The sequence below is a fragment of the Pan troglodytes genome, chromosome 20, assembly GCF_028858775.2.
Source record: "Pan troglodytes isolate AG18354 chromosome 20, NHGRI_mPanTro3-v2.0_pri, whole genome shotgun sequence".
Classification (NCBI taxonomy): domain Eukaryota; kingdom Metazoa; phylum Chordata; class Mammalia; order Primates; family Hominidae; genus Pan; species Pan troglodytes.
The window spans coordinates 53,234,733-53,258,917 of NC_072418.2; the positions used below are offsets into that span (position 1 = coordinate 53,234,733).

Below are 24,185 nucleotides of genomic sequence, written 5' to 3' on the forward strand. Positions count from 1 at the left end.
CCCGAGTAGCTGGGACTACAGGCACCCCCCACCACATCTGGCTAATTTTTTTGTATTTTTAGTAGAGACGGGGTTTCACCGTGTTAGCCAGGATGGTCTCGATCTCCTGACCTCGTGATCCACATGTCTCCGCCTTCCAAAGTGCTGGGATTACACGCGTGAGCCACCGCATCTGGCCCAGATGATTTTTTTTATCACTCATTAACATGCTTTTCTTTCTGACTGAAGTACTCCCTTTAGCATTTCTTGTAGGACAGATCCGGTGTTGATGAAATTCCTCAGCTTTGTTTGTTCTGGGAGAGTCTTTATTTCTCCTTCATGCTTGAAGAATATTTTCACTGGATATGCTATTCTAGTGTAGCAGGACAAGCCGTGGACAAAACCCCACAGACACCGAGATAGTGAAGGAAGTAGCTTTTAATCAGCTGGAAGCATCAGCAGACTAGCATCTTAAAATTCGAGCTTGTTGAGTGCACAGTTTCTGTCCCTTTTAAGGGTTCACAACACTAAAGATTTTACATGAAAGGACCGTGATTGATTGAGCAATCTAGGGGGTATGTGACAGGGGCTGCATGCACCAGTAATCAGAGCGAAGCAGAACAGAACGAGAAGTTTCACAATGTCTTTCCATACAATGTCTGGAATTGATGGATAATCGGTTGCTAGGTCATGGGTTGAATTTTAACTATCAGGCTAAGGTCAGGCAGGCCCAGGCCTGGTTTTGGGTCTGGTTTTGGGTCTGGTGCATGGCGCCGGGCTGCCTGCCTTTGGTTTCGCTTCCTTGTTTCTTCTTAAAACAGGTACTGAGTATGAAACAATATAGAACAATATGGGGGGGTCTCTTTCTCTCTTCTCTCATTTACCCCCTTTGAGACTCTCACTCATGGTATTAGTGGAAGTTCTCACTTTCATTTTTACTACTTATGTCTTCCTGTGCAATAGATTGATAGTGATTCAAATAATATACTCGTGCTGAAGCATTCTGGTGAACTAAGGTAGTGATGAAGCTTTTTATCATTTGAAGAAGTATAGGTAGCAAACAAGGGAGTAGTAAGCGGATTCCTATTACTATTATAACTCCTATTATAAGAGTTTTAAGCCCTCCTATTGCTGGGAACCAATTTCCAAACATGGCCTCAGGATCAAATCCGTGCCACACTCGCACCGTACATGTGCCAGTTTTGTTATATCTTTAACTATGTCTTCAACTACTTGCCCTTGATCATCTATGTGGAGACAGCAATTAGTAAGGTTAAATTTTCCACAAACTCCTCCTTCAGCTGCTAGCAAGTAGTCGAGAGCTAGTCTATTTTGGTAGATAGCATTCCTCATCTGAGTCTCTTGCCGGGCAAGAACAGTCAAGGCTTGACCAGTTTTATTAGTAATAATTTCTAAAACAGCTTGCAACTGTATGATTCAGTTGAGCATGTAGATGGGGGTCCAATATCCCTACGAGCCATCTTATGCCCAAGTGGCGGGCCCATAGTATTGTATAATTCTTTCAGGGGGCCATCATCATCTTTCCAGTTACCTATGGCTATGCTTCGTTTTTCACGGGAAGCATAGACATGGAATCCTAAGAGTTTGTTGTTTTTATGGGCAGCAGGAAGAAAGATGGTTTAATAGTGCCAATTACACAGCTACCCGTCTACTGATCAGATAGCTTAGCATAAGCTCTATGTCCACATATCCAGTATAACCCAGTAGGGGCAGTCCAGTCCAGTGGAATTCTGGGTGGGCCTAAACAGTCTGCAATTTTGGAAATTTACGGAATGGATTTTTTTCTGTGTAATTGGAACTCCACCATGTAACTGTTTTTGTGGTACCATTATACAGTTTTTGTCCAAGACAACTAACCTGTCCTACAGGATGAGTGAATTCTTTTCCTTCTCTAGCTATGCAACATTGTCCAATAATTGAGGCTTTTAGAACCCAGAAATTGTCAGGGTGGTTCTTTTGGGCCGAGAATTCATTAGGAACTGGGTCTGTAGGAACTAATTCTCGGGCTTCCCAGGGCCACTGATCTCCTGTTACAGTTGCTCCACAAACATAACACGAAGTGACTTTTAGAGACTGGGCTACATGCTCGGCTAATTGCAAAAACAAATGTCTAGTTTTTCCTGGAATTTCAGGTACTGGCACATTTAGTTCATCATAGAAAGTGTGAAATACTGGCTCTGGAGAGCATTTTCGAATCTCTCCTTTTATTAAAATGTTTACCCTAGGGTCTAGTCTTTTTCCATCAATGCCTAGAGATAAGTATTTTCCTTTTTTCTATTTTGGGTCTGAGGGGCTTGTGATTACTAATTCTAAAGGGTTGCAGCTTCCACTCATGCAGGACAGGCTTCCTTTCCCTTTTTGGAGCCAAACAGGATCTTTTTCATTTTTTTTTCCCCAAGTAGCCTAAATGACACAAGACCGGTACCCACATTCTTTCCACACAGTCCTGATTCATGACAGATGGACTTATTTTCGGTCATGTAGTTTTTTCCTAATTAAAAGAGCCACATCCTGCTCCTAACTTATTGCTATTAATGACAGCACAGCGTCAAATCTTAAGATTATGCATTTGGGCACCCCTTTTTCTTCTGTTCTGGCTAATACTTTACTTGTATCATTTATGAGTCCCTGCCAGTGTTCAGTCCTTAATCTTATTTCAAAAACTGTGGAAATGGGAGGTTCAGAGGGGTCATAGCACACATCGGGCTGGTCACTTCCTGGATCACAGACTTTGTACTGAGTGTTATTATACAAACATGTTCCTTTTGGAATTCCTAGGCCTTCATGATAACTATAGAACAAAAAGATTGTCTTAACTTGTTGTCCTGCCTCAGTGACCCGAGGTATGCACTGAAAGCAGTCCTCTGTGTGGGAAGAAGCAGTGGAAGCTTTTACCACACAAGTCCGTGTTATAAGGAAAGTAAGTCCCACGACGATTTTCCTCATGCTTCGGCCGCGAATAGGCCAGTCAGCTTCCGGGTGTGACTGGAGCAGGGCTTGTCGTCCTCCTCAGGGTTACTTTGCAGGGATTGTCTAGGCCTGGTTTGGCCTCCCAGGTTCCAGTGGCTGCAGGCTTTCCGCAGCTGTGGGGAATCCCGGCTGGAATTCCTTCTACCTTCACAGCCGTGGGAGTGGTCAGGATAACGGTCTGGGGTCCCTTCCACTGTGGCCCTAAGGGAGCTACGTTCCAGTCCTTGATCCACACGCGGTCACCTGGAGAAAAAGGGTGAACTGGGGAGAATAAGCTGACCGGGCACCTCATTTACCCAAGTTGAGATTGTCTCGGTAATTTTCCCCAAGGCCTGTAGCTGTCGCTGCAATTCAATTTCACCCAACTCTTGGGGAGTACCCAGAAGCCCTCGCGGCATAGGAGGAGGCCTATGATATAATATTTCATAAGGGGAGTGTCCTGTTTTCTTAGAGGGGGTGCACTTATTTTAAACAATACCATAGGAAGGGCCTGTATCCATTTTAATCTTGTCTCTTGACATACTTTCCTTAAACTATTTTTGATAGTCCGACTCATTCGCTCCACCTTCCCGGAACTCTGAGGTCGGTAGGCAGCATGTAGACTTGTTTGTACCTGTCCTTCTTGGGAAGGCTTTCCAGGTATTCAAAAGGACTTGAGGATTGTGATCTAAGCCATATCTGCATCAGGGGGCCTCCCAAGCCTATTAATGCTGTGGTTTTTGTTTGTTTTGTTTTTTTGAGACAGAGTCTCACTCTGTCACCCAGGCTGGAGTGCAGTGTCATGATCTCAGCTCACGGCAACCTCTGCCTCTCAGGTTCAAGCGATTCTCATGCCTCAGCCTCCCAAGCAGCTGGGATTACAGGTGTGTGCCACCACGCCTGGCTAATCTTTGTGATTTTAGCAGAGACTAGGTTTCATCATGTTGGCCAGGCTGGTCTCAAACTCTGGGCCTCAAGTGATCCATTCACCTCAGCCTCCCAGAGTGTTGGGATTACAGGTGTGAGCCACCACACCCGGTCTGCTACGGTTCTTGCAGACTCATAGAGGTACTGCCTTAGTGGTCTTGGATAAAATCCAGAAGAATTATCTGGATTACCAGGCAGAGGCTCTTGTTCTCTTCTTTTACTTTCTCCCAAACAAAGGGAGCTGAGCTACCTGGAGGTGGGGATAGGGTGACACAAGCACCACTGTGGCCAGTAGCACTGGGACTGCACTGGGTCTCGACCAAAGCCCACTATAACCGCTACCTGGCTGCTGGCTATATTTGCTTAAGGCCCTAGGGCTCTAAAACCAGCAGGTTCCAAATGCAGCCAGGCTTATATCCTTTTCGTCAGGGCAGCAAGTTTCCCAAAGCTCTGGGTGGGTCCAGAAATGCAGTCAGTAAGCCAGGGACTGGAGTTAAAAACCTTAGAAATCTACCTGGTGTCTTGTTCTACTGTGGCTGAACTGGCTCTCAAATCACAAGACGCTCAGCCGGGTGTGGTGGCTCATCCCTGTAATCCCAGCACTTTGGGAGACTGAGGCGAGTGGATCACCTGAGGTCAAGGGTTTGAGACCAGCCTGTCCAACATGGTGAAACTCCGTCTCTACTAAAAATACAATATTAGCTGGGCATGGTGGTGCATGCCTGTAATCCCAGCTACTCAGGAGGCCGAGGAAGGAGAACTGCTTGAACTTGGGAGGCAGAAGTTGTGGTGAGCCAAGATCGCACCATTGCACTACAGCCTGGGCAAGAAGAGTGAAACTCTGTCTCAAAAAAAAAAAAAAAAAAAAATCACAAGACACTGTCTTTCCCACTCTTCCCTCCCTTTGCCACAGGCAGAGGTGCCTCACCCCATGGTTACCACAACCATAGGCTCAAGGGGAGTACTGCCAGGCCTCTGCCAAAGTTCACTCAAGGCCCGAGGACTCTTCAGTCAGCTTCTAGTGAATGCTGCCAGGCCTAGGACTCACCCCTCAGGGCAGTGGGCTCCCCTCTGGCCCAGGGAATTTCCAGAAATGCCATCCTAGAGCCAAGATCTGGCATCAGGGATTCCAAGATCCCACTTCTCCTCCACTGTGTCTGAGCTGGTACCTGAGCTGAAAGACAAAGTTCCTTTTACTTTTCCCTCTGCGTTTCTCAAGCAGAAAGAGTCCCTCACTGTAGCCACCACAGCTGGGAATGTGGTGGGTCTCACCTGAAGACAGCATGTCTCAGAGTCTCACCGAAGGCCAATAGCATGTAGTAGCTGGCATCACTGCTTGTTATTCAGGGCCCAACGGCTCTCGAGTCAGCAGGTGATAGAGCCTGCCAGGACTGGATCCTTCCCTTCAAGGTAGCTGGTTCCCTTCTCGCCCAAGGTGTGTCTAGAAATGTCATCTGGAAGCTAAGTCCTGGAATGGGAGGCTCATGACTCTGACTCGTGTCCCATCCTACTGTGTCTGAGCTGGTATCCAAGATGCAAGACAAAGTCCCCTTTACTCTTTCCTCTCCTCTCCTTAAACAGAAGAAAAGGGGTCTTTTTTGGAGCCACAAGGTATGCTACCTGGATTTGGGAAAGGAGTGGCACAAGTGGCCCCTTAGCTGCCGAGGTTGGTGTCTTAGTAGGTCATGTGGCCCCCAAATCCAATGGCTTTGAGTCCAGCTCAGCACCAGGACTTGCCTAGGAGTTGCAGTCCTCATGACCTAGACTGCCTTTCAAGTTTATTTAGGACCCCAGAGCACTTTAGCCAACAGTGGTGTGGCTTGCCAAACCTCACATTCCGACTGTTGGGATGGGCGATTCTCCTCTGGCTTGGGCTGGTCTAAAATGCTCACTCCAGGAGCAGACAGTCTGCTGAGTTCAGGGCAGTTTTGCTTTCCACTGTGACAGGGCAGCACTGAGTTCAATGCAAAGTCTCAAAATCACTGCACTCTCTCTCTCCCAAACACACAGCTTCTCTCTGTGCCATACAGCTACTGCCAGGGATGGAGGATGGCTGGAATTGGCAACTAAAGACTGCCCTCCTACCTTCTTCAGTGTGTCCTCAGCAATATGGAGTTAAAACCAGGTATTGTAAATGCTCACCTGATTTTTAGTTCGTATGAAGGTGCTTTTTTCCTGTAGATTGTTGTTAAATGTGGTATTCCTGAAGAGGAAATGATTGGTGGAAACTTATATTTGGCCATCTTGCTCCAGCCCCTCTCTAGACACTCTCTTACTGTTTTATTTGGAAAATACTGAAACAGACATACACACACACAAATAAAAACCACCCATAGCCCCATCATCATCTAAAACATATAAAAATAATTTGCACTGTCTCTCTGTTCGCCAGTCCCTCTTCTCCCAGATTAAGCTTCTCAATTTTTAACAAGCATAAGAAATCTAGTTAAAATGCAGATTCCTGGGCACCACCCTCAGCTATTCTAGTTTGGGAGGCCTAGGATGAGACCCAAGAATCTGCATTTTTAAACAAATTCACTGATCGGCTGGGCGCAGTGGCTCACACCTGTAATCCCAGCACTTTGGGAGGCCAAGGCGGGCGGATCATGAAATCAGGAGTTCAAGACCAGCCTGGCCAACTTAGTGAAACCCCATCTCTACTAAAAATACAAAAAATTACCCAGGTGTGGTAGCGGGCACCTGTAATCCCAGCTACTCAGGAGGATGAGGCAGGAGAATTCCGTGAACCCGGGAGGAGGAAGTTGCAGTGAGCCGAGATCTCGCGACTGCACTCCAGTCTGGGCGACAATGTGAGACTCTGTCTCAAAATAAATAAATAAATAAATACAATAAATACAATAAAATACAATAAAAAATTTTCACTGATCATGGAGCCACAAAGATGTCTGAGAAACCCTATTCAAGCTCTTTGGCTTTCTAGGATAGATTTGCATGTCAATATCAGCATACACATTTTTTTTTGTTTTTTGTTTTTGGTATTTGCCTGTTTGTTTTAGTAAATAAAAGCTGCTGTAATTATTGATCTGCAAGTGATTGTTTTTAACTTAACCATATTCCCTGGACTTCAGGAAAAAATTGACATAACTTATCTACAGTAAAACACATGAGTCTGAGGCCAGGCGTGGTGGCTCAGGCCTGTAATCCCAGCACTTTCGGAGGCTGAGGCGGGCAGATCACTTGAGGTCAGGAGTTCAAGACCAGCCTGTCCAACATGGTGAAACCCCATCTCTACAAAAATACAAAAATTAGCTGGGCGTGATGGTGTGCGCCTGTAATCCCAGCTGCTTGGGAGGCTGACGCAGGAGAAATGCTTGCAGAGGCAGAGGTTGCAGTGAGCAGAGATCATGCCACTGCACTCCAGCCTGAGCAACAGAGCGAGACTCCATCTCAAAAAAACAAAACAAAGGCCAGGCGTCGTGGCTCATGCCTGTAATCCCAGCACTTTGAGAGGCTGAGGCGGGCAGATCACCTGAGGTCGAGAGTTCGAGACCAGCCTGACCAACATGGAGAAACCCCATCTATACTAAAAATACAAAATTAGCCGGGCATGGTGACACATGCCTGTAGTCCCAGCTACTCGGGAGGCTGAGGCAGGAGAATCACTTGAACCCAGGAGGCAGAGGTTGAAGTGAGCCGAGATCACACCATTGCACTCCGGCCTGGGCAACAAGAGTGAAACTCCGTCTCAAAAAAAAAAAAAAGTAAAACTTAGCCAGGCATGGTGCCATGTACCTGTGGTCCCATCTGCTGTGTAGGCTGAGGTGGGAGGATTGCATGAGCCCAGCAGCTTGCAGATGCAGTCAGCAGTGATTGTGCTACTGCACTCCAGCCTGGGTGATGGAGCAGAAAATAAACTAATAATCTGGTTCCCAAATGTCAATAGTGTCAAGGTTGAGAAACCTTGCTGTATTCATTCCTCAGCCCATCTCATTTTCTTGATTTCAAAATAAGTTGCAGACAACAGTATTCTTCAGTGCATATACTTCACATACCCATTCTTTTAAACAGGTTTTAAACAGCTACTTAGTGTTTCAGAATACAAATGTAACACTACTTCCAGAACTGATTCTCTACATAGATTGCTCCCCGTCCTTTTTTTTTTTTTTTTTTTTTTTTTTGAGATGGAGTTTTGCTCTTGTTGCCCAGGCTGGAGTGCAATGGCGTGATCTTGGCTCACTGCAACCTCTGCCTCCCGGGTTCAAGCGATTCTCCCGCCTCAGTCTCCCGAGTAGCTGGGATTACAGGCGTCTGCCACAACACCCAGCTAATTTTTGTATTTTTAGTAGAGATGGGGTTTCATCATGTTGTCCAGGCTGGTCTCGAACTCCTGACCTCGTGACCTGCCCACCTCGGCCTCCCAAGGCCGTATATATATATGGGAGTTTATTAAGTATTGACTCACACAATCGCAAGGGTCCCACAATAGGCCGTCTGCACATTGCGGAGCAAGGAGAGCCAGTCCGAGTTCCAAAACTGAAGAACTTGGAGTCCGATGTTCGAGGGCAGGAAGCATCCAGCACGGGAGAAAGATGGAGGCTGGGAGGCTAGGCCCGTCTCTCTTTTCACATTTTTCTGCCTGCTTATATTCTAGCCACAATGGCAGCTGACTAGATTGTGCCCGTCCAGATTAAGGGTGGGTCTGCCTTTTCCAGCCCACTGACTCAAATGTTTTTTTGTTTGTTTGTTTGATTTTATTTTATTTTACTTTAAGTTCTGGGATACATGTGCAGAACATGCAGGTTTATTACATGGGTAAACGTGTACCATGGTGGTTTGCTGCACCTATCAACCCGTCATCTAGGTTTTAACCCCCGCATGCATTAGGTATTTGTCCTAATGTTCTCCTCCCCCTTTGTCCCCCAGCCCCCAACAGGCCCCAGTGTGCGATGTTCCCCTCCTCAAATGTTAATCTCTTTTGGCAACACCCTCATGACACCCAGGATCAATACTTTGTATCCTTCAATCCAATCAAGTTGACAGTATGAACCATCACAGTCCTTATAGATATTTTCTGTGCATCTGTTCCATATCATCTGTATTAGTCCATTTTGCATTGCAATAAAGGAATACCTGAGGCTGGGTAATTTATAAAGAAAAGGCCAGGTGGGTGCCTCATGCCTGTAACCCCAGCATTTCAGGAGGCTGAGGCAGGAGGACTGCTTGAGCCCAGGAGTTGGAGACCAGCCTGGGCAACAAAGGGAGACTCTGTCTCTAGGGAAAAAAAACAATTAAATTATCTGGGCGTAGTGGTGCATGCCTGTGGTCCCAGTTACCTGGGAGGCTGAGGCAGGAGGATTGCTTGAGCCTGGGAGGTGGAGGCTGTAGTGAGCCATGATTGTGCCACTGCACTCCAGCCTGGGCAACAAAGTCAATCACTCAATCACACATTCACTGTCCTACAATTATGGAAATCAGAAGCCCGAAATGATTTCAGTGCTGAGACTGCCATGTTTGCAGTGCTGTGTCCCCTCCGGAGGCTCTAGAGCAGAATCCACGTCCTTGCCTTCCCCAGCTTCTAGAGGAGCTCTGCAGGAGCCCCTTCTCCCTTCTTCAAAGCCAGCATCCTGGCATCTTGCTTCCGTCTTCACATGAACTTCTGAATCAATCTCCCTCTGCCTCCCTCTTATAAGGACCCTTGTGATGACATTTAGGGTCCACCTGGATGACCCAGGATAATCTCTGTTCTCAAACTCCTTCATTTGATTACATCTGCTAAATCCCTTTCCTCATATAAGGTAGTATTCACAACCCCAGGGATTGAGGTGTGAATATATTTTGGGGGCCACTCTTCAGCCCACAGTGTTGGTAATTTGCTTCCTATCTTAATGCCTATTTCCCCATTCGAGTTTAATTCCTATGAGGGCAAAGATCTTCATCTGTTTAATTCTCCACTGTGTCCCCAGCACCTAGGACAGAGCCTGGCACATAGTGAATAATAAATAATGACCAAGGCAACATGGCAAAACCCCGTCTCCACCGGGCGTGGTGGCTCACGCCTGTAATCCCAGCACTTTGGGAGGCCAAGGCGGGCGGACCACCTGAGGTCTGGAGTTCAAGACTGGCCTGACCAACATAGAGAAACCCCGTCCCTACTAAAAATACAAAAATTAGCCGGGCGTGGTGGCACATGCCTGTAATCCCAGCTACTCGGGAGGTTGAGGCAGGAGAATCGCTGGAACCCAGGAGGCGGAGGTTGCAGTGAGCCGAGATGGTGCCACTGCACTCCAGCCTGGGCAACAAGAGCAAAACTCCCTCTCAAAAAAAAAAAAAAATCTCCACAAAATATTTAAAAATTAGTCAAGCATGGTGGCCCACGCCTGTGGTCCCGGCTACACATGAGGCTGAGGCAGGAGGATCGCTTTCTCCGGGGAGTTCGAGGCTACAGTGAGCCATTACCGCGCCACTGCACTCCAGCTTGGGCGACAGAGTGAGTGAGTCCCTGTCTCAATAATAATAACAATAATAAAATAATAATAATAATAATAATAGTAAAGATCCACTTTGTGCACTCCTTGCTCTGGGGAATTTTTCTGAAACAGTGGACAGTGTCTCTATGATAACTCTCACCACCACCACCACCACCCCCGCTTTGTTTTCTCAGTCAGAGCACTCGATCTGGGCCCTTTCAACTCGCCCCTCATGCTTTCCGTTTGCAGCACCCCATCCAACTTCACCCAAAGCGCCCTTAAGTAGTTTCTGAGAGGCCGTGCCTGCAAATTCCCAATTGGCCACAAGGTGGAGGTGTGGGCCTGTTTTCCCAGCCAAGATTCCCCAGCCGCCACCCGTTTCTAGAGCTGGACCCCTGGAACACCAGGCTCTTTCTAGCTTCCCTGCTTCCGCCCTAGCGGTTCCCACCGCCTGGAATGCCGACTTGCTCGCTCTCTGCATCCCACGGGAAAAGGAGCAGAACAGAGGCTTCCTCCCTGACTCTCCTGCCCGAGCTTACTCGGACCTGAATCTCCCCGTGTTTAGTAGTTTAGCGGTTTGTGATCAGGTCGGCCTCCACCATCAGAGCAGCACACTCTCGAGATGGGGCTCAGGCCTGACTCTTTTCGGGGTCCCCAGAATCGCTCAACACAATTCTTCCAGAAGCCTCGGGATGCGATTAAAGGATTGCCAGATTTTTCGACCGGTCGTTTTGTCGAATCCTTTAGTTCTGGGTAGCAAGAGGCTAAGGAGGGGAGAGTGACGTCACCTCAGCGGGTGGGGCAGCACCGCTCCCCGAACCCGGGGGCCTCGAGCTCCCCAGGGGTCTAGGAATCCGGAGGGAGAGAGGAGAAACAGGAGATGAGATCCGGGGGAATGGTATCCTTGCCCCCTTGAACAGGAACTGGTAAACCCTTACCAATTACGGCCAACCCCCACTGCCACCTGTCGCTGCCGTCGCAACCTGTCGCCTCCCACCCATGTTGTGGCTGCGCCCGCCCCCGTCAGGGCGTGACCACGGCGTGGATTACAACGACCGTGATGCTCCACGGCGCCGGGAGCTTTTGACGGAAGGTAGCGTAGGCGAGGGGCTTCATGGGACTCGTATTACAAAAACCCCTCGCCAGGGTGCGTCCTGGAGAAAAGGGGTGATACCCTTCGCCTCCCTCTTCCTCAACTCCATGGGTACAGGCACAAAGTTTTCTATTATTTTTTTTTGAGATGGAGTTTCGTTGTTGCCCAGGCTGGAGTGCAATGGTGCGGTCTCGGCTCACTGCAACCTCGGCCTCCCAAGTTCAAGCCATTCGCCTGCCTCAGCCTCCCGAGTAGCTGGGATTACAGGCATGCGCCACCACTCCCGGATAATTTTTTTTTGTATTTTTAGTAGAGACGGGGTTTCACCATGTTGGCCAGGTTGGTCTCGAACTCCTGACCTCAGGTGATCCACCCGCCTCGACCTCCCAAAGTTCTGGGATTACGGGCGTGAGACACCGCGCCCGGTCACAAAGCTTTCTCGTTAAAAAGTACGCTCTGAAAAGAAGCAACCCAGGCAGGTTCGCTCAATGGAAATAGTGGATTTTTACTGGGTAGCAGGACCTCCGCGACCACCCGCTGCGCATGCGCTTCACTTGGGCGTCACCCGGGGAACTGCGCCTGCGCAGTCTCTCCCCATCCCAGGTCCGCTCCGCGAGTGCGAGCGCGCGCCAGGCCCACCCGGGCGCTGCTCTTCATGTCCCCGCGGTCGAAGACGGCCACATACGTCCCCAAGAAGACGTCACCGAGGATCCAGAAGGGCCCTGTAGGCGGAGGGACATCCAGGGCCTGGAAACCGGACAAGCAGAGGCGGACGCCATTTCGAGTAGTCTGCAAGGCAACAAGACGACAACTGGGTGTCGCGGCCACAAGGACGGCCATTTGCCTGGGAGCCCGTCCATCCCCCCCACCCTCGGGTTCTTTGATGTTCGCCAACAAACTGCCATCACAGGGACAAGAAATGTTTCTGTGGCCCCTTCCCTTCCTAGTGACGTCTCTCAGCTCTACCCTCTCAAACCGTCATATGACGTCACTATGGCGTCATGGTGATGGCCACCTACCTGGATGACGTAATCATGGGCCGTGAGGTTAAACCAGACCCCCCCAAGAAGGAAGGAGACTGCGGGGAGCTTTGGGATTTCCGAGCACAGGATGATGTACTGGGGGAGAAGAGGAAAAGTGAAGATGAGATTCCTGCTCTGTTCAGTCCCTTCCGTGGCTCCCCAGTGCCATAGGGTAATTTCCCTATTGAGCACCTGGGTACTCAGCGTCCTGTGTGCAGAGGCCCTGCCGCCTAGACTTACGCAGTCCCAAGCAAACCTGCATGATCGTCTCCCTCCACCCGGCCACCATCCGCAGAGTCGCAGTGTAGACACGTGGAAAGTGTCCTCAATTCCTCCACCACCCTCCAGACTGTCACGAAGTCCAGTGCCTGCTGCCCTGGAATGCCCCTTAAATACTTGCCTCCCACCCTTAGGCCCTTTGATGTTCACTGTCAAACTGCCATCAGCCTTCCCAGCCCGTACCCACCAGACTGGGACCTCACCTCCCCAGCCAGCAAGGGGATTCCCCCAATGGCTGCATGCAGGGCCCGGATCTCCTCAGTGGGTCCTGTGATGAGGGACGTGCCCGTATCCAGGATGGCAGCACAGCCCTGGGCACAGAGAGTCAGCCCTGGGCCCACCTTCACACTGAGGGGGAAGGAGGCAGTCATCAGAGGCAGGGTCCTAGGAGTCCAGGCCCCCAGCCTCCAGCTCCAGAGCCAGGAGACCAAGTCCCTCACCGCTCCATGTGGATCTGCCAGTAGGCAGGGACCGTGACTGGCACGAAGGTGAGGGGTGGGATGTAGTGTGCCGGGTCTGAGCCCCCCAGGACCAGCTCTCCTCCATCAGGCTCTTCAGGGTCCCTGCAGGGGCAGAGTGTAGACAGTGTAGATGTCAGTGTCACTGGCCCTCCCTCAGCCCTAGGTATTGCCAGGAATGGCACTTCCCACCAACTGGGTTGTTTCTGGAGTTCCTACCGGGTAATGGGATGCAGGAAGGGCCTAGATGTTGGGACTGGAAGCCAGGCAAGAAAAGCATGATGCTTTTCTTGGTGGAAGCTAGAACTTCCTGAAGTGAAGACGAGACTTCATTTGGCTGTGGAAGGTAGAGTTTTGGGGAATTTCCTGAGCTGAATATCATAGTAACCAAGTAGAGCAGTGGTGTCTTGGAATTGGCTCTTGAAGGTGTGACTTGTGCAGGGGTGGGGTGGCTTCCTGAGTAGGAGAAGAGAATTTCTGAATTGCCTGTTGTGATATCTAGAGAGGTGTTAGACTTCCTGAGTTGGCTGAGAGCGATGGGAACAGGGATGGAGACTTCCTGGAAGGTGGAGGAGAGCAGGATCTACTACGTGGTTGGTAGAACTGCTAGAGTGGGTTGGATGTCAGGGTAACTGAGTGGGCATAGGATTTTCTGACTGTGTGTGACAGGCCTCTGGGAGGGAAAGTGGAGACTTCTTGGAAACTTCTTGGATGTTGGGTGGGACTTCTGAGCATAATATTGAACTTCCTAGCAGGTGAGTGGGACTTCCTGGATTAAATCGGGCAATTCCTGACTTCTGGTCAGTGTTCTCAAATGGGATTTGAGCATTCTTTGTGAGGAAGAGAAAGCTCCTGAGTATTTTGTTGGGTGAGGCATGGAATTTCCTAGTTTGATTTTGAAACATGGAGCATTCTGAACTGATGGTGGGTTTCCTTAGTATGTCTTAAGTTGTCATTTAAGCTCTGGGACTTCGAATAGGGTTGAGGTGTTTCTTTATAGGGCAGGTGACTTCCTGCATGGAGGATGCAACTTCTTGTATTGAATGGCTGACTTCCTGAATGGACAGTGTAAGTGGGTGACTCTGAGAGTGAGAATTCCTGCATTGGGTCAGTGACTTCCTGAAGGAAGACTCTCTTCCTTCTTGGGGACAGGACTCATAGATAGGTGCACACTTCCCAGTACCTGTTGAGGTAAAAGGAGAAGACAGGCTTATCCAATAGCCCCTGCTCCACCAGTACATCCATCGGGGGCCGAACTCCTTCCACAGACAGAATGGGAAAACCGAGGCCCAATATCCCATCAAAATGGGCAAAAGCGAAGACCAGGCTGGGCTCCCAGAGAGCCTCCCCGAAAATCACTGATGCACCCTTGATTCCACCAATCTAGGGGTAGATTGAGATGTGACCAGTTACTTTTGGGAGGACAATAACCACATGTCCTGAGGTCTCCCAAACCAAGGCATGAATCCTAGGTCTGGGGACTTCTGGATGCAAGCCCCAACTTTCTAGGAAACTATGCCTCTTGAGAAGCCCCACCCCTTCACCCAGGAACCCCTTTCTTCTCCTTGAGAAGCCCCACCTCTTCACCCAGGAAGCTCCTCCCCTGCTCGAGAAGCCCCACCTCTTCACCCAGGAAGCTCCTCCTCCCTGCTTGAGAAGCCCCACCTCTTCACCCAGGAAGCTCCTCCTCCCTGCTTGAGAAGCCCCACCTCTTCACCCAGGAAGCTCCTCCTCCCTGCTTGAGAAGCCCCACCTCTTCACCCAAGAAGCTCCTCCCCTGCTCGAGAAGCCCCACCTCTTCACCCAGGAAGCTCCTCCTCCCTGCTTGAGAAGCCCCACCTCTTCACCCAGGAAGCTCCTCCTCCCTGCTTGAGAAGCCCCACCTCTTCACCCAGGAAGCCCCTCCCCGTCCTTGTGACGCACCATCCCTTCACTCTGAAAGGCAGGCCCTCCTCCCCACTTGAAAAGCCCCATCCATTGGCTTGGGAAGCTCCTCCTCGAGCCTCTTCCTAAGCCAGATGATCTTAGACAATGGGGTTCTCCCAGGCTCAAGACTTCTGAGAGTCAAAGGCCACTCACAGTCAGCTTGTCCTCGCTCAGGATTCCATCTACCCGCCCAGTTCCATATTGAATGGCAAACTTGGTCCCATTGGCCTGGAAGGAGCTAGAGGCTTTGGGATCAAATCGGTGGTGTAACCCTAGGTTAGAGGTCAGAAAGGTGTCATGGGGGAGGGAATCTCCCCAGTGCCTACTGCCCCTTTGACTTTCTGACCTGTGAGGGCATGATAAAAGAACAGTTCCTCAAAAGCCTCTGAGAAGCTGAGGTCCAGCCCCGCCTCCTCCCTTCACCCCCATTCAGCCTTATTCTCCCGCATAGAAGCTCACAGCAGGGCACACTGAAGAAGTGGCATCTCCTGGACGGGACCCAGAGATTGGAGGAGCCAGTGTCAAAGGCAACAGTGAAGTTTTGTGGAGGCGTTCCCAGCCCAATTTCCCCAAAATACTGCACCTGATAGCAAAAGAGGAGAGTAAACGAAGAGTTTGGCTCAAGGGCACAGGGGTGAGGGCTGTGTGGGGCTGTGACTCACATCCCTGTAGTTCGAGAGAGGTACGAAGATGGTCTTGTCCCCAGGGGATGGGGCCCCCAACTTGGGGAGCTCTGCTGGTTCTCTCCATCCCCTCAGTAGGTTCAGGGTCCTGCGTCCAGGTTGGACTCGATGAAGAGGGATCCTGTAGGGAAAGAGGATATTGACAGGAAGCTGCCCTTCTTGGAGACCCTCTAAATAGACTTACCCAAATAGGATATGATGACAAATTCAACATCTCCAAGGCACTACAATAGTAGTCAGTACCAGAAACCCTGCAATAACAACCTCCAGAAAAGCCCATCAAAGATGCCATGATGACAAATATCCCCAAAGACTTTACAAGAGCAAACCATCCCAAACAGACCTTTCCATGTCCAAATCCCTTAAAATAAGCTATTCCCAAGGAATTGACATTCTTAAAGATTTCCCAAGACCCTAACAGAAAACCTAACCTTTGCAAAAGCCCTTGGGTGGTGGCCCCTGCATGCTTCAGTTCGTGAGGTTAGGGACTATTTTCCCCACCCTTGAGGAGAAAAATGTAAGCATCAAATCTTAATTGTCTTGCTGTGTTGCCCGTGCTGATCTCAAACTCCTGGCCTCAGCCTCCCAAAGTGCTGGGATTACAGAGGAGAGCCACTATGCCCTGTCCGGGTTCCTTTAAACTGTATTTGCAAAAGCAGGAGGCAAACAGGATTTGGCCCTTAAGCTGAGTGTTTGCAACCCTTGACTTAGAGGGCCAATTACAATTCAGGTATCTTAGTTGCTAATTAAGTAGGTCTAGGATGGGGCTGAGAATTTGGATTTCTAACAAGTTCCCAGGTCATGACAATGCTGTTGATACAACATTTGGAGACTCACTTTTCTTTGCATTGACTTAGAAAATGGCCATGAGACATTAGGTTCAAAAAGCAGGTTAACAAGCACCATGTGCGGTAATATCTTCGTTCCTGCCTTTAGTCACTCCTTGAAGCACTTGTCACATCACTCACACCTTTCCCGTCACCCCCCATGAGTCAGTCTTTGAGAGGCACGAGAATGTGAAGTGGGGAAAACTCTTCCTGGAAGTGTACACCCCTCCCCCTACCAAGAGTTCCAGGGAATGAAGACAAGAGAGGAGAAAAAGAGAGATGGGGGCGGGGAGGGGACATCAGAGGTAAGGTAGTGGGAAGACTTCTTGCATAGGGTCCCCAAGATTGGATTTCTTTTTCTTCTTTTAAACTTTTTATTTGAAACAGGGTCTCCCTCTGTCACCCAGGCTGGAGTGCAGTAGTGCAGTCAGGGCTCACTGCAGCCTTGATCTCCAGGGCTCAAGTGATTCTCCCACCTCAGCCTCTGGAGTAGCTGAGACTATGGGCACACCACCACACCTGGCTTTTTATTTTATTTTATTTTATTTTATTTATTAATTTTTTTTTTAGACAAGGTGTCACCCTGTTGCCCAGCCTGGAGTGCAGTAGCAGGATCATAGCCCACTGCCCCCTTGAACTACTGGGCTCAAGCAATCCTCCTTCCTCACCCTCCTGAATAGCTGGGACCATGGGTGTGCACCACCACACTGAGCTAATTTTTGTATTTTTTGTAGAGGTGGAGTCTGGCCATGTTGCCCAGGCTGGTCTCAAAACTCTTGGCCTCAAACAAGCTTCCCACCTTGGACTTCCAAAGTGCTGGGTTACAGGTGTGAGCCATGTCTCTGGCCAAAAACATGACTTCTTCAGGCCAGTTTGATGGGCGTGATGTGGGGGAGTCTCAGTTTAAATGTCACATATCTGGGGCTCGAAGATGGGAGGAGTGTGTCACAGGTCTGGAAACCACAGTACCTAATCATCAGAGCTCATAGTGGGGTCTGCAGAGACCTCTCAAAAACATGTCCTGGCCAGGCGCAGTGGCTCACGCCTGTAATCCCAGCACTTTGGGAGGCTGAGGCAGGCAGATCACGAAGTCAGGAGTTCGAGACCAGCTTGGCCAACATGGTGAAACCTCGTCTCTACTAAAGATACAAAAAAAATTAGCCGGGCATGGTGACTCACGCCTGTAATCCCAGCACTTTCAGAGGCAGGAGAATGGTGTGAACCTGGGAGGTGGAGGTTGCAGTGAGCTGAGATCGCACCATTGCACTCCAGCCTGGGCGACAGGGCAAGACTCCGTCTCAAAAAAAAAAAAAAAAAAGGCCAGGCGCGGTGGCTCATGCCTGTAATCCCAGCACTTTGCAAGGCTGAGGTGGGTGGATCACGAGGTCAGGAGATCAAGACCATCCTGGCTAACACCGTGAAACCCCATCTCTACTAAAAATACAAAAAATTAGCCGGGCGTGGTGGCGGGCGCCTGTAGTCCTAGCTGCTTGGGAGGCTGAGGCAGGAGAATGATGTGAACCCAGGGGACAGAGCTTGCAGTGAGCCGAGATTGCGCCACTGCACTCCAGCCTGGGCAACAGAGTGAGACTCAGTCTCAAAAAAAAAAAAAAAAAAAGTCCTGAGAGGAGGGGGAGGGGTCCTCAATCTAGAGTCTCAGTGTTGTAAGATCTGGGACTTAAAAGGGCTCTGGGACCGGACGTGGGGGCTCACAGCTGTAACCACAGCACTTTTGGAGGCTGAGGCGGAAAGATCACTTGAGGTCAGGAGTTCAAGACCAGCCTGGCAAACATGGCGAAACCCCATCTCTACTAAAAATACAAAAATTAGCCGGGCGTGGTGGCATGTGCCTGTAGTCCCAGCTACTTGGGAGGCTGAGGCAGGAGAATCACTTGAACCCGGGAGGCAGAGGTTGCAGTGAGCTGAGATCGCCCCACTGCACTCCAGCCTGGGTGACAGAGCAAGACTCTGTCTCAAATAATAATAATAATAATAATAATAATAATAATAATAATAAAAGGGCTCTGGTCAGCCCGGCGCGGTGGCTCACGCCTGTAATCCCAGCACTTTGGGAGGCCGAGGTGAGCGGATCACAAGGTCAGGGGTTCCAGACCAGCCTGGCCAACATGGTGAAACCCCGTCTCTACTAAAAATACAAAAATTAGCTGAGCGTGGTGGCGTGAGCCTGTAATCCCAGCTACTTGGGAAGCTGAGGCAGGAGAATCGCTTGAAACCAGGAGGCAGAGGTTTCAGTGAGCTGAGATCATGCCATTGCACTCCAGCCTGGGCAACAGAGTGAGACTCCATCTCAGAAAAAAGAAATCTGGTCTTAAGAGATGTCAGAGTGGAGCCCTTAGGGGTGACAGCCTGGTTTAGAGATCTGGGAAGCTGAGAAAGAAGCTCTAGGGATCCTGGGTGCCAAGTTTGGGGATCACTGAACTGGGAGTCCTAGACTTAAAGGGCAAGAGGCAGAGAATCCCTCCTAAGGTTGGGGGTGGTAGATGGGGTCACCATACCGGATCAGTGTGGCCCCGGCAGGCTCCACATTCAGCAGAGGCAGCAGCAGCATCAGGGGTTGCAGCAGCGGTGGTGGAGACATCGCTGGGGACCTGGGTGTGAACCCAGGTGTCCTGGGGCCTCATTTTCTTTCCCCTGTGACTCCACCCTGTTCATGCCCCACCTCCAGGTTTAGAAGGAGACCAGGACATGAAATCTGTCCGCAGGTGACGCAGTGGGACAAGGATGTTTTTTGAAGATTTGTGCAGAGTATTTTTGTAGGGTTGGCAGAAGTAGCATCCTGTGCTCCTGGTGCTCCTCACTCCCTACTTGGGTGGCAGTGGTGGTGGGGTCTCCTCCACTGTCACCACCTCCCACCCCCCATCCTTCAGCTGCTGTCAGTTTTACTTTTAACTTTCACATAACTTTTCTGAGACTTATTAACCACAAGTGTTTCCTTGGCCAAGTGGGAGAGACCAGCAGGTATCTGTGAAGGGCCTGGGGGAAGGGAGAAAGGACATGATTAGACACCTGCCCTCACATGTGAAGTGGGCCCGCATTTCAGGACCCAGTCTCTTACTGTTTTATTTGTAGGTGAAGTATGTTTCTTGTTGACAACAGATCATTGGGTATTGTTTTTTGTTTGTTTGTTTTTGTTTTTGTTTTTTGGTTTTTGTTTTTTGAGACCGAGTTTCACTCTTGTTGCCCAGGCTGGGATTACAGGCATGCGCAACCACGCCCCACTAATTTTGTAGTTTTAGTAGAGACAGGGTTTCTCCATGTTGGTCAGGCTGGTCTAGAACTCCCGACCTCAGGTGATCCGCCCGCCTCAGCCTCCTAAAGTGCTGGGATTACAGGCGTGAGCCACTGCACCCAGCTGATTCTCAATTATTTCAATCTCTTTGTTAAATTTATGTGATGGAATCTGAATTCCTTCTGTGTGTTAGCTTGAATTTCTTTGAGTTTCCTCAAAACAGCTATTTTAAATTCTTTGTCGAAAAGGTCACATATCTCTGTTTCTTCAAGGATTGGTCCTTGGTGGCTTATTTGATTTGTTTGGTAAGGTCATTTATTCTGGATGGCCTTGATGCTTATAGATGTTCATTGGTGGCTGGGCATTGACGAGTTATTTATTTATTTATTTAGATGGAGTTTTGCTCTTGTTGCCCAAGCTGCAGTGCAATGGTGTGATCTCAGCTCACTGCAACCTCTGCCTCCCAGGTGCAAGTAATTCTGCCTCAGCCTCCCGAGTAGCTGGGACTACAGGCACCCGATACCACCCTGGCTATTTTTTTTTTTTTTTTTTTTTTTTTGAGATGGAGTTTCACTCTTATTGCCTAGGCTGGAGTGTAATGGCGCCATCTTGGCTCACTGCAACCTCTGCCTCCTGAGTTCAAGCGATTCTCCTGTCTCAGCCTCCCAAGTAGCTGGGATTATAGGCGCATGCCAGCTAGTTTTTGTATTTTTAGTAAAGACAGGGTTTCATCATATTGGTCAGGCTGGTCTCGAACTCCTGACCTCAGGTGATCCACCTGCCTCGGCCTCCCAAAGTGCTGGGATTACAGGCATGAGCCACCGCACCCAGCCTACACCCAGCTAATTTTTGTATTTTTAGAAGAGACAGGGTTTCACCATGTTGTCTAGCCTGGTCTCAAACTCCTGACCTCAGGTGATCTTCCTGCTTCAGCCTCCCAAAATGCTGGGATTAGACATGAGCCACCATGCCTGGCCATGTTAGGTATTTATTGTAGTCTTTGCAGACAAGGCTTGTTTGTACCTGTCCTTTTTGGGGAGGCTTTCCAGGTATTCAAAAGTACTTGGGTGTTGTGATCTAAGCCATGTCTGCATTAGGGGGCTCCCCAAGCCCATTAATGCTGTGGTTCTTGCAAACTCATAGAGGTACTATCTTAGTGGTCTTGGATAAGATCCAGAAGATTTATCTGGATTACCAGGCAGAGACTCTTGCTCTCTTCCCTTGCTTTCTCTCAAACAGTCAGTCTCTCTCTCCCTCTCTCTCTTTCTCTCTCTCTCTCTGCTGAGCTACCTGGAGCTGGGAGTGGGGTGACACAAACACCCCATGCCTACTATCACTGGGATTGCGCTGGGTCCTGCCCATGGCCTCCTGTAACCACGACCTACCTGCCTACTGCTTATGTTTGCTCAAGGCCCTTGGGCTCTAAAACTAGCAGGTTCCAAAGGCAGCCATGCTTGCATCCTTCCCTTCAGGTCATCAAGTTACCTCAGGTCCCAGGTGGGTCCAGAGATACAGTCAGTGAGCCAGGGACTGGAGTCAAAACCCTTAGAAATCGGCTGGATGCGGTAGCTCACGCCTGTAATCCCAGCACTTTAGGAGGCTGAGGCAGGCGGATCACTTGAGGTCAGGAGTTCGAGGCCAGTCTGGCCAACATGGTGAAACCCTGTCTCTACTAAAAATACAAAAATTAGCCAGGCGTGGTGGTCAGCGCCTGTAATCCCAGCTACTCGGAAGGCCGAGGCAGGAGAATCACTTGAACCTGGGAGGCGGAAGTTGCAGTGAGCCAAGATCGCGCTGCTACACTCCAGTCTGGGCGACAGAGCAAGACTCCCTCCCAAAAAAAAAAAAAAGAAAGAAACAAAAGAAAGGCTAGGTGCGGTGGGGGTGCGTTTGGGAGGCTGGGGGTGTCATCCCAGCCCTTTGGAAGGCTGAGGCAGGAGGATCGCTTGCGCCTGGGAGTTGGAGACCAGCCTGGGCAACAAAGGGAGACCCTGTCTGTACAAAAAAAATGTAAAAATTATCTGGGCGTAATGGCACACTCCTGTAGTCCCAGCTACTGGGGAAGGTGAGGCTGGAGGATCACTTGAGCCCAGGAGGCTGAAGCTGCAGTGAGCCGTCATTACGCCACTGCACTCCATCCCAGGTGACAGAGTGAGACACTGTCTCAATAGAAATAAATAAATACATAAATAATGGTAAAGATCCACTTTGTGCACTCCTTGCTCTGGGGGATTTTCCTGAAGCAGCCGAACGTGTCCCTGATAACTGTCACCACCCCCCTTTGTTTTCTCAGTCAGAGCACTCGATCTGGGCCCCTTCAACTCGCCCCGCACGCTTTCCGTCTGCAGCACCCCATCCAACTTCACCCAAGCGCCCTTAAGTAGTTTGAGAGGCCGTGCCTGCAAATTCCCAATTGGCCACAAGGTGGAGGTGTGGGCCTGTTTTCCCAGCCAAGATTCCGCAGCCGCCACCCGTTTCTAGAGCTGGACCCCTGGAACACCAGGCTCTCTCCAGCTTTCCTGCTTCCGCCCTAGCAGTTCCCACCGCCTGGAATGCCGACTTGCTCGCTCTCTGCACCCCACGGGAAAAGGAGCAGAACAGGCTTCCTCCCTGACTCCCCTGCCCAAGCGTACTGGGAGATCTCCTGCCGAACACGGCCCGGCCAATGGGACCTGGATCTCCCCATGTCTTGTCTCTCAGGGGGTTGTGACCGGGTGGGCCTCCACCATCAGAGGAGCACAGTTTCCAGAATCGCCCAACACAATCTTTCCCGAATCCCCTCAGGAAGTGATTAGGTAAAGGATTGCCAGATTTTTAAACCCGTCATTTTATTTACTAACCTTGTAAGAAAGGAATTATCGCCCACATTTTACGGGGTTGGGGAGGGGGTGCTGCGGTGCAGCAAGATTAAGAGGAGGCAGCCCAGGTGCACTTGGAGGGGAATTGAACCTGGTTCTTGAAGCTGCAGACACCAAGTAATCAGCCCAGATGCCTCGCATCGTCTTTCCCAGGATTACTTTTGCCCCTGTTCCATTGGTGGGAATCTGTCACGTGGTTGCTCCTGGCTGCAAGGACGACCCGGAAATGTAGTCCAGTTGTGTGTCCAAGAGTGGGGGACCCTTTGGGTGACTCTCAGCCACTGTGGGCCACATCAGACCCCACAAGGCCTCAAGTTCGGACCTGCGTTCCCTCTATGATCTTATATCGCAGCTTCCCGAGGTCTCGCATTAGTTGTTTTTTTTTTTTTTTTTTGAGGCAGAATCTCGCTCTGTTCAGGCTGGAGTGCAGTGGCTGTGATCTCGGCTCACTGCAACCTCCGAACCCCCAGGTTCAAGCGATTCTCCTGCCAATTTTTGTAATTTTAGTAGAGACGGAGTTTTGCCATGTTGGCCATGCTGGTCTCGAACTCCTGACCTCAGGTGATCTGCCCGCCTTGGCCTCCCAAAGTGTTGGGATTACAGGCATGAGCCACTGCACCTGGCCTACTCAAAATATTAAACATAGGCCGGGCATGGTGGCTTACACGTGTCATCCCAGCACGTTGGCAGGCTGAGGTGGGAGGATTGCTTGAGCCCAGGAGTTCCAGACCAGCCTGGGGAACATAGTGAGTCTGTCTCTACAAAAGAATTACCTGGGCTTGCTAGCGCATGCTTGTAGTCCCAGCTACTCTGGAGACTGAGATGGCAGGATCACTTAGCCCAGGAGGTCATGGCTGCAGTGAGCTGTGACCACGCCACCCCACTCCAGCCTAGGTAGCAGAGTGAGACACTGTCTCAAAACAAAACAAAACAAAAAGTTAAACATAGAATTACTGCATGACCCAGCAATCCCACTCCAAGGTGAAATGAGAACATATGTCTACACAAAAACTTGTACATGAATGTTCATAGCAGCGTTGCAGCCAAGAATAGAAACATCCCACCTGTCCATTAACTGGCGAATGGGTAGGTAAAAGGTGGTATATCCATACCATGGACTATTACTGTGCCATAAACAGAAATGAAGTACTGATACATTCTACAAAGTAGATGAACCTAGAAAACGTTATGCCCAGTGAGGATGCCAGTCACAAAGAGCTACATATTCCAACGATCCATTTATAGGAAATGTCTAGAATAGGAAAATTCCATAAAGTCATATAATTTTTTTTTTTTTTTTGAAACAGAGCCTTGCTTTGTCACCCAGGCTGGAGTGCAGTGGTACCATTATGGCTCACTGCAACCTCAACCTCCTGGGCACAAGTGATCCTCCCATCTCAGCCTCCTGAGTAGCTGGGACAAGAGGCATTCGCTACCCTGCATGGCTTAGTTTTTAATTTTTTGTAGAGATGGGGGTGGGGGTGT

General features: G+C 49.8%; 1 protein-coding gene and 1 long non-coding RNA gene across 4 annotated transcripts in view; one reads left to right on the forward strand and one right to left on the reverse strand.

Annotated features, from left to right (window-relative positions):
* The window catches only part of LOC104003412 (uncharacterized), a 44,228-nt gene that overhangs the window by 17,386 nt on the left and 2,657 nt on the right, over nt 1-24,185 (forward strand). For both annotated transcript variants that reach the window (XR_676012.4, XR_676011.4), the window contains exon 3: nt 5,887-6,001. This is a non-coding gene — a long non-coding RNA (uncharacterized LOC104003412). The remainder of the gene's footprint in view (nt 1-5,886; nt 6,002-24,185) is intronic.
* On the reverse strand, nt 11,883-19,259 carry NAPSA (napsin A aspartic peptidase). 2 transcript variants are annotated; one of them, XM_016936646.4, is made up of 9 exons: nt 19,109-19,259; nt 15,745-15,886; nt 15,542-15,665; nt 15,236-15,327; nt 14,340-14,539; nt 13,139-13,261; nt 12,902-13,046; nt 12,417-12,515; nt 11,883-12,186 (listed from the first exon to the last, which is right to left on the reverse strand). In XM_016936646.4, the coding sequence occupies exons 1-9, from the start codon at nt 19,189-19,191 to the stop codon at nt 11,959-11,961; spliced, it is 1,236 nt and encodes a 411-aa protein (XP_016792135.1). In that variant the 5' UTR covers nt 19,192-19,259; the 3' UTR covers nt 11,883-11,958. The 2 variants fall into 2 exon arrangements, with proteins under 2 accessions (XP_016792135.1, XP_524345.4); XM_524345.8 differs by having other exon boundaries at nt 15,236-15,354; nt 19,109-19,253.

Coding starts and splice junctions, on each gene's coding strand:
- NAPSA (XM_524345.8), bottom strand. CDS start 19,191: ATGTCTCCACCACCGCTGCTGCAACCCCTGATGCTGCTGCTGCCTCTG. Junction 13,262..14,339: donor TTCTCCTTTTACCTCAACAG/GTACTGGGAAGT, acceptor CTGCCCCTGCAG/GGACCCTGAAGAGCCTGATG. Junction 13,047..13,138: donor TGGCAGATCCACATGGAGCG/GTGAGGGACTTG, acceptor CTTCCCCCTCAG/TGTGAAGGTGGGCCCAGGGC.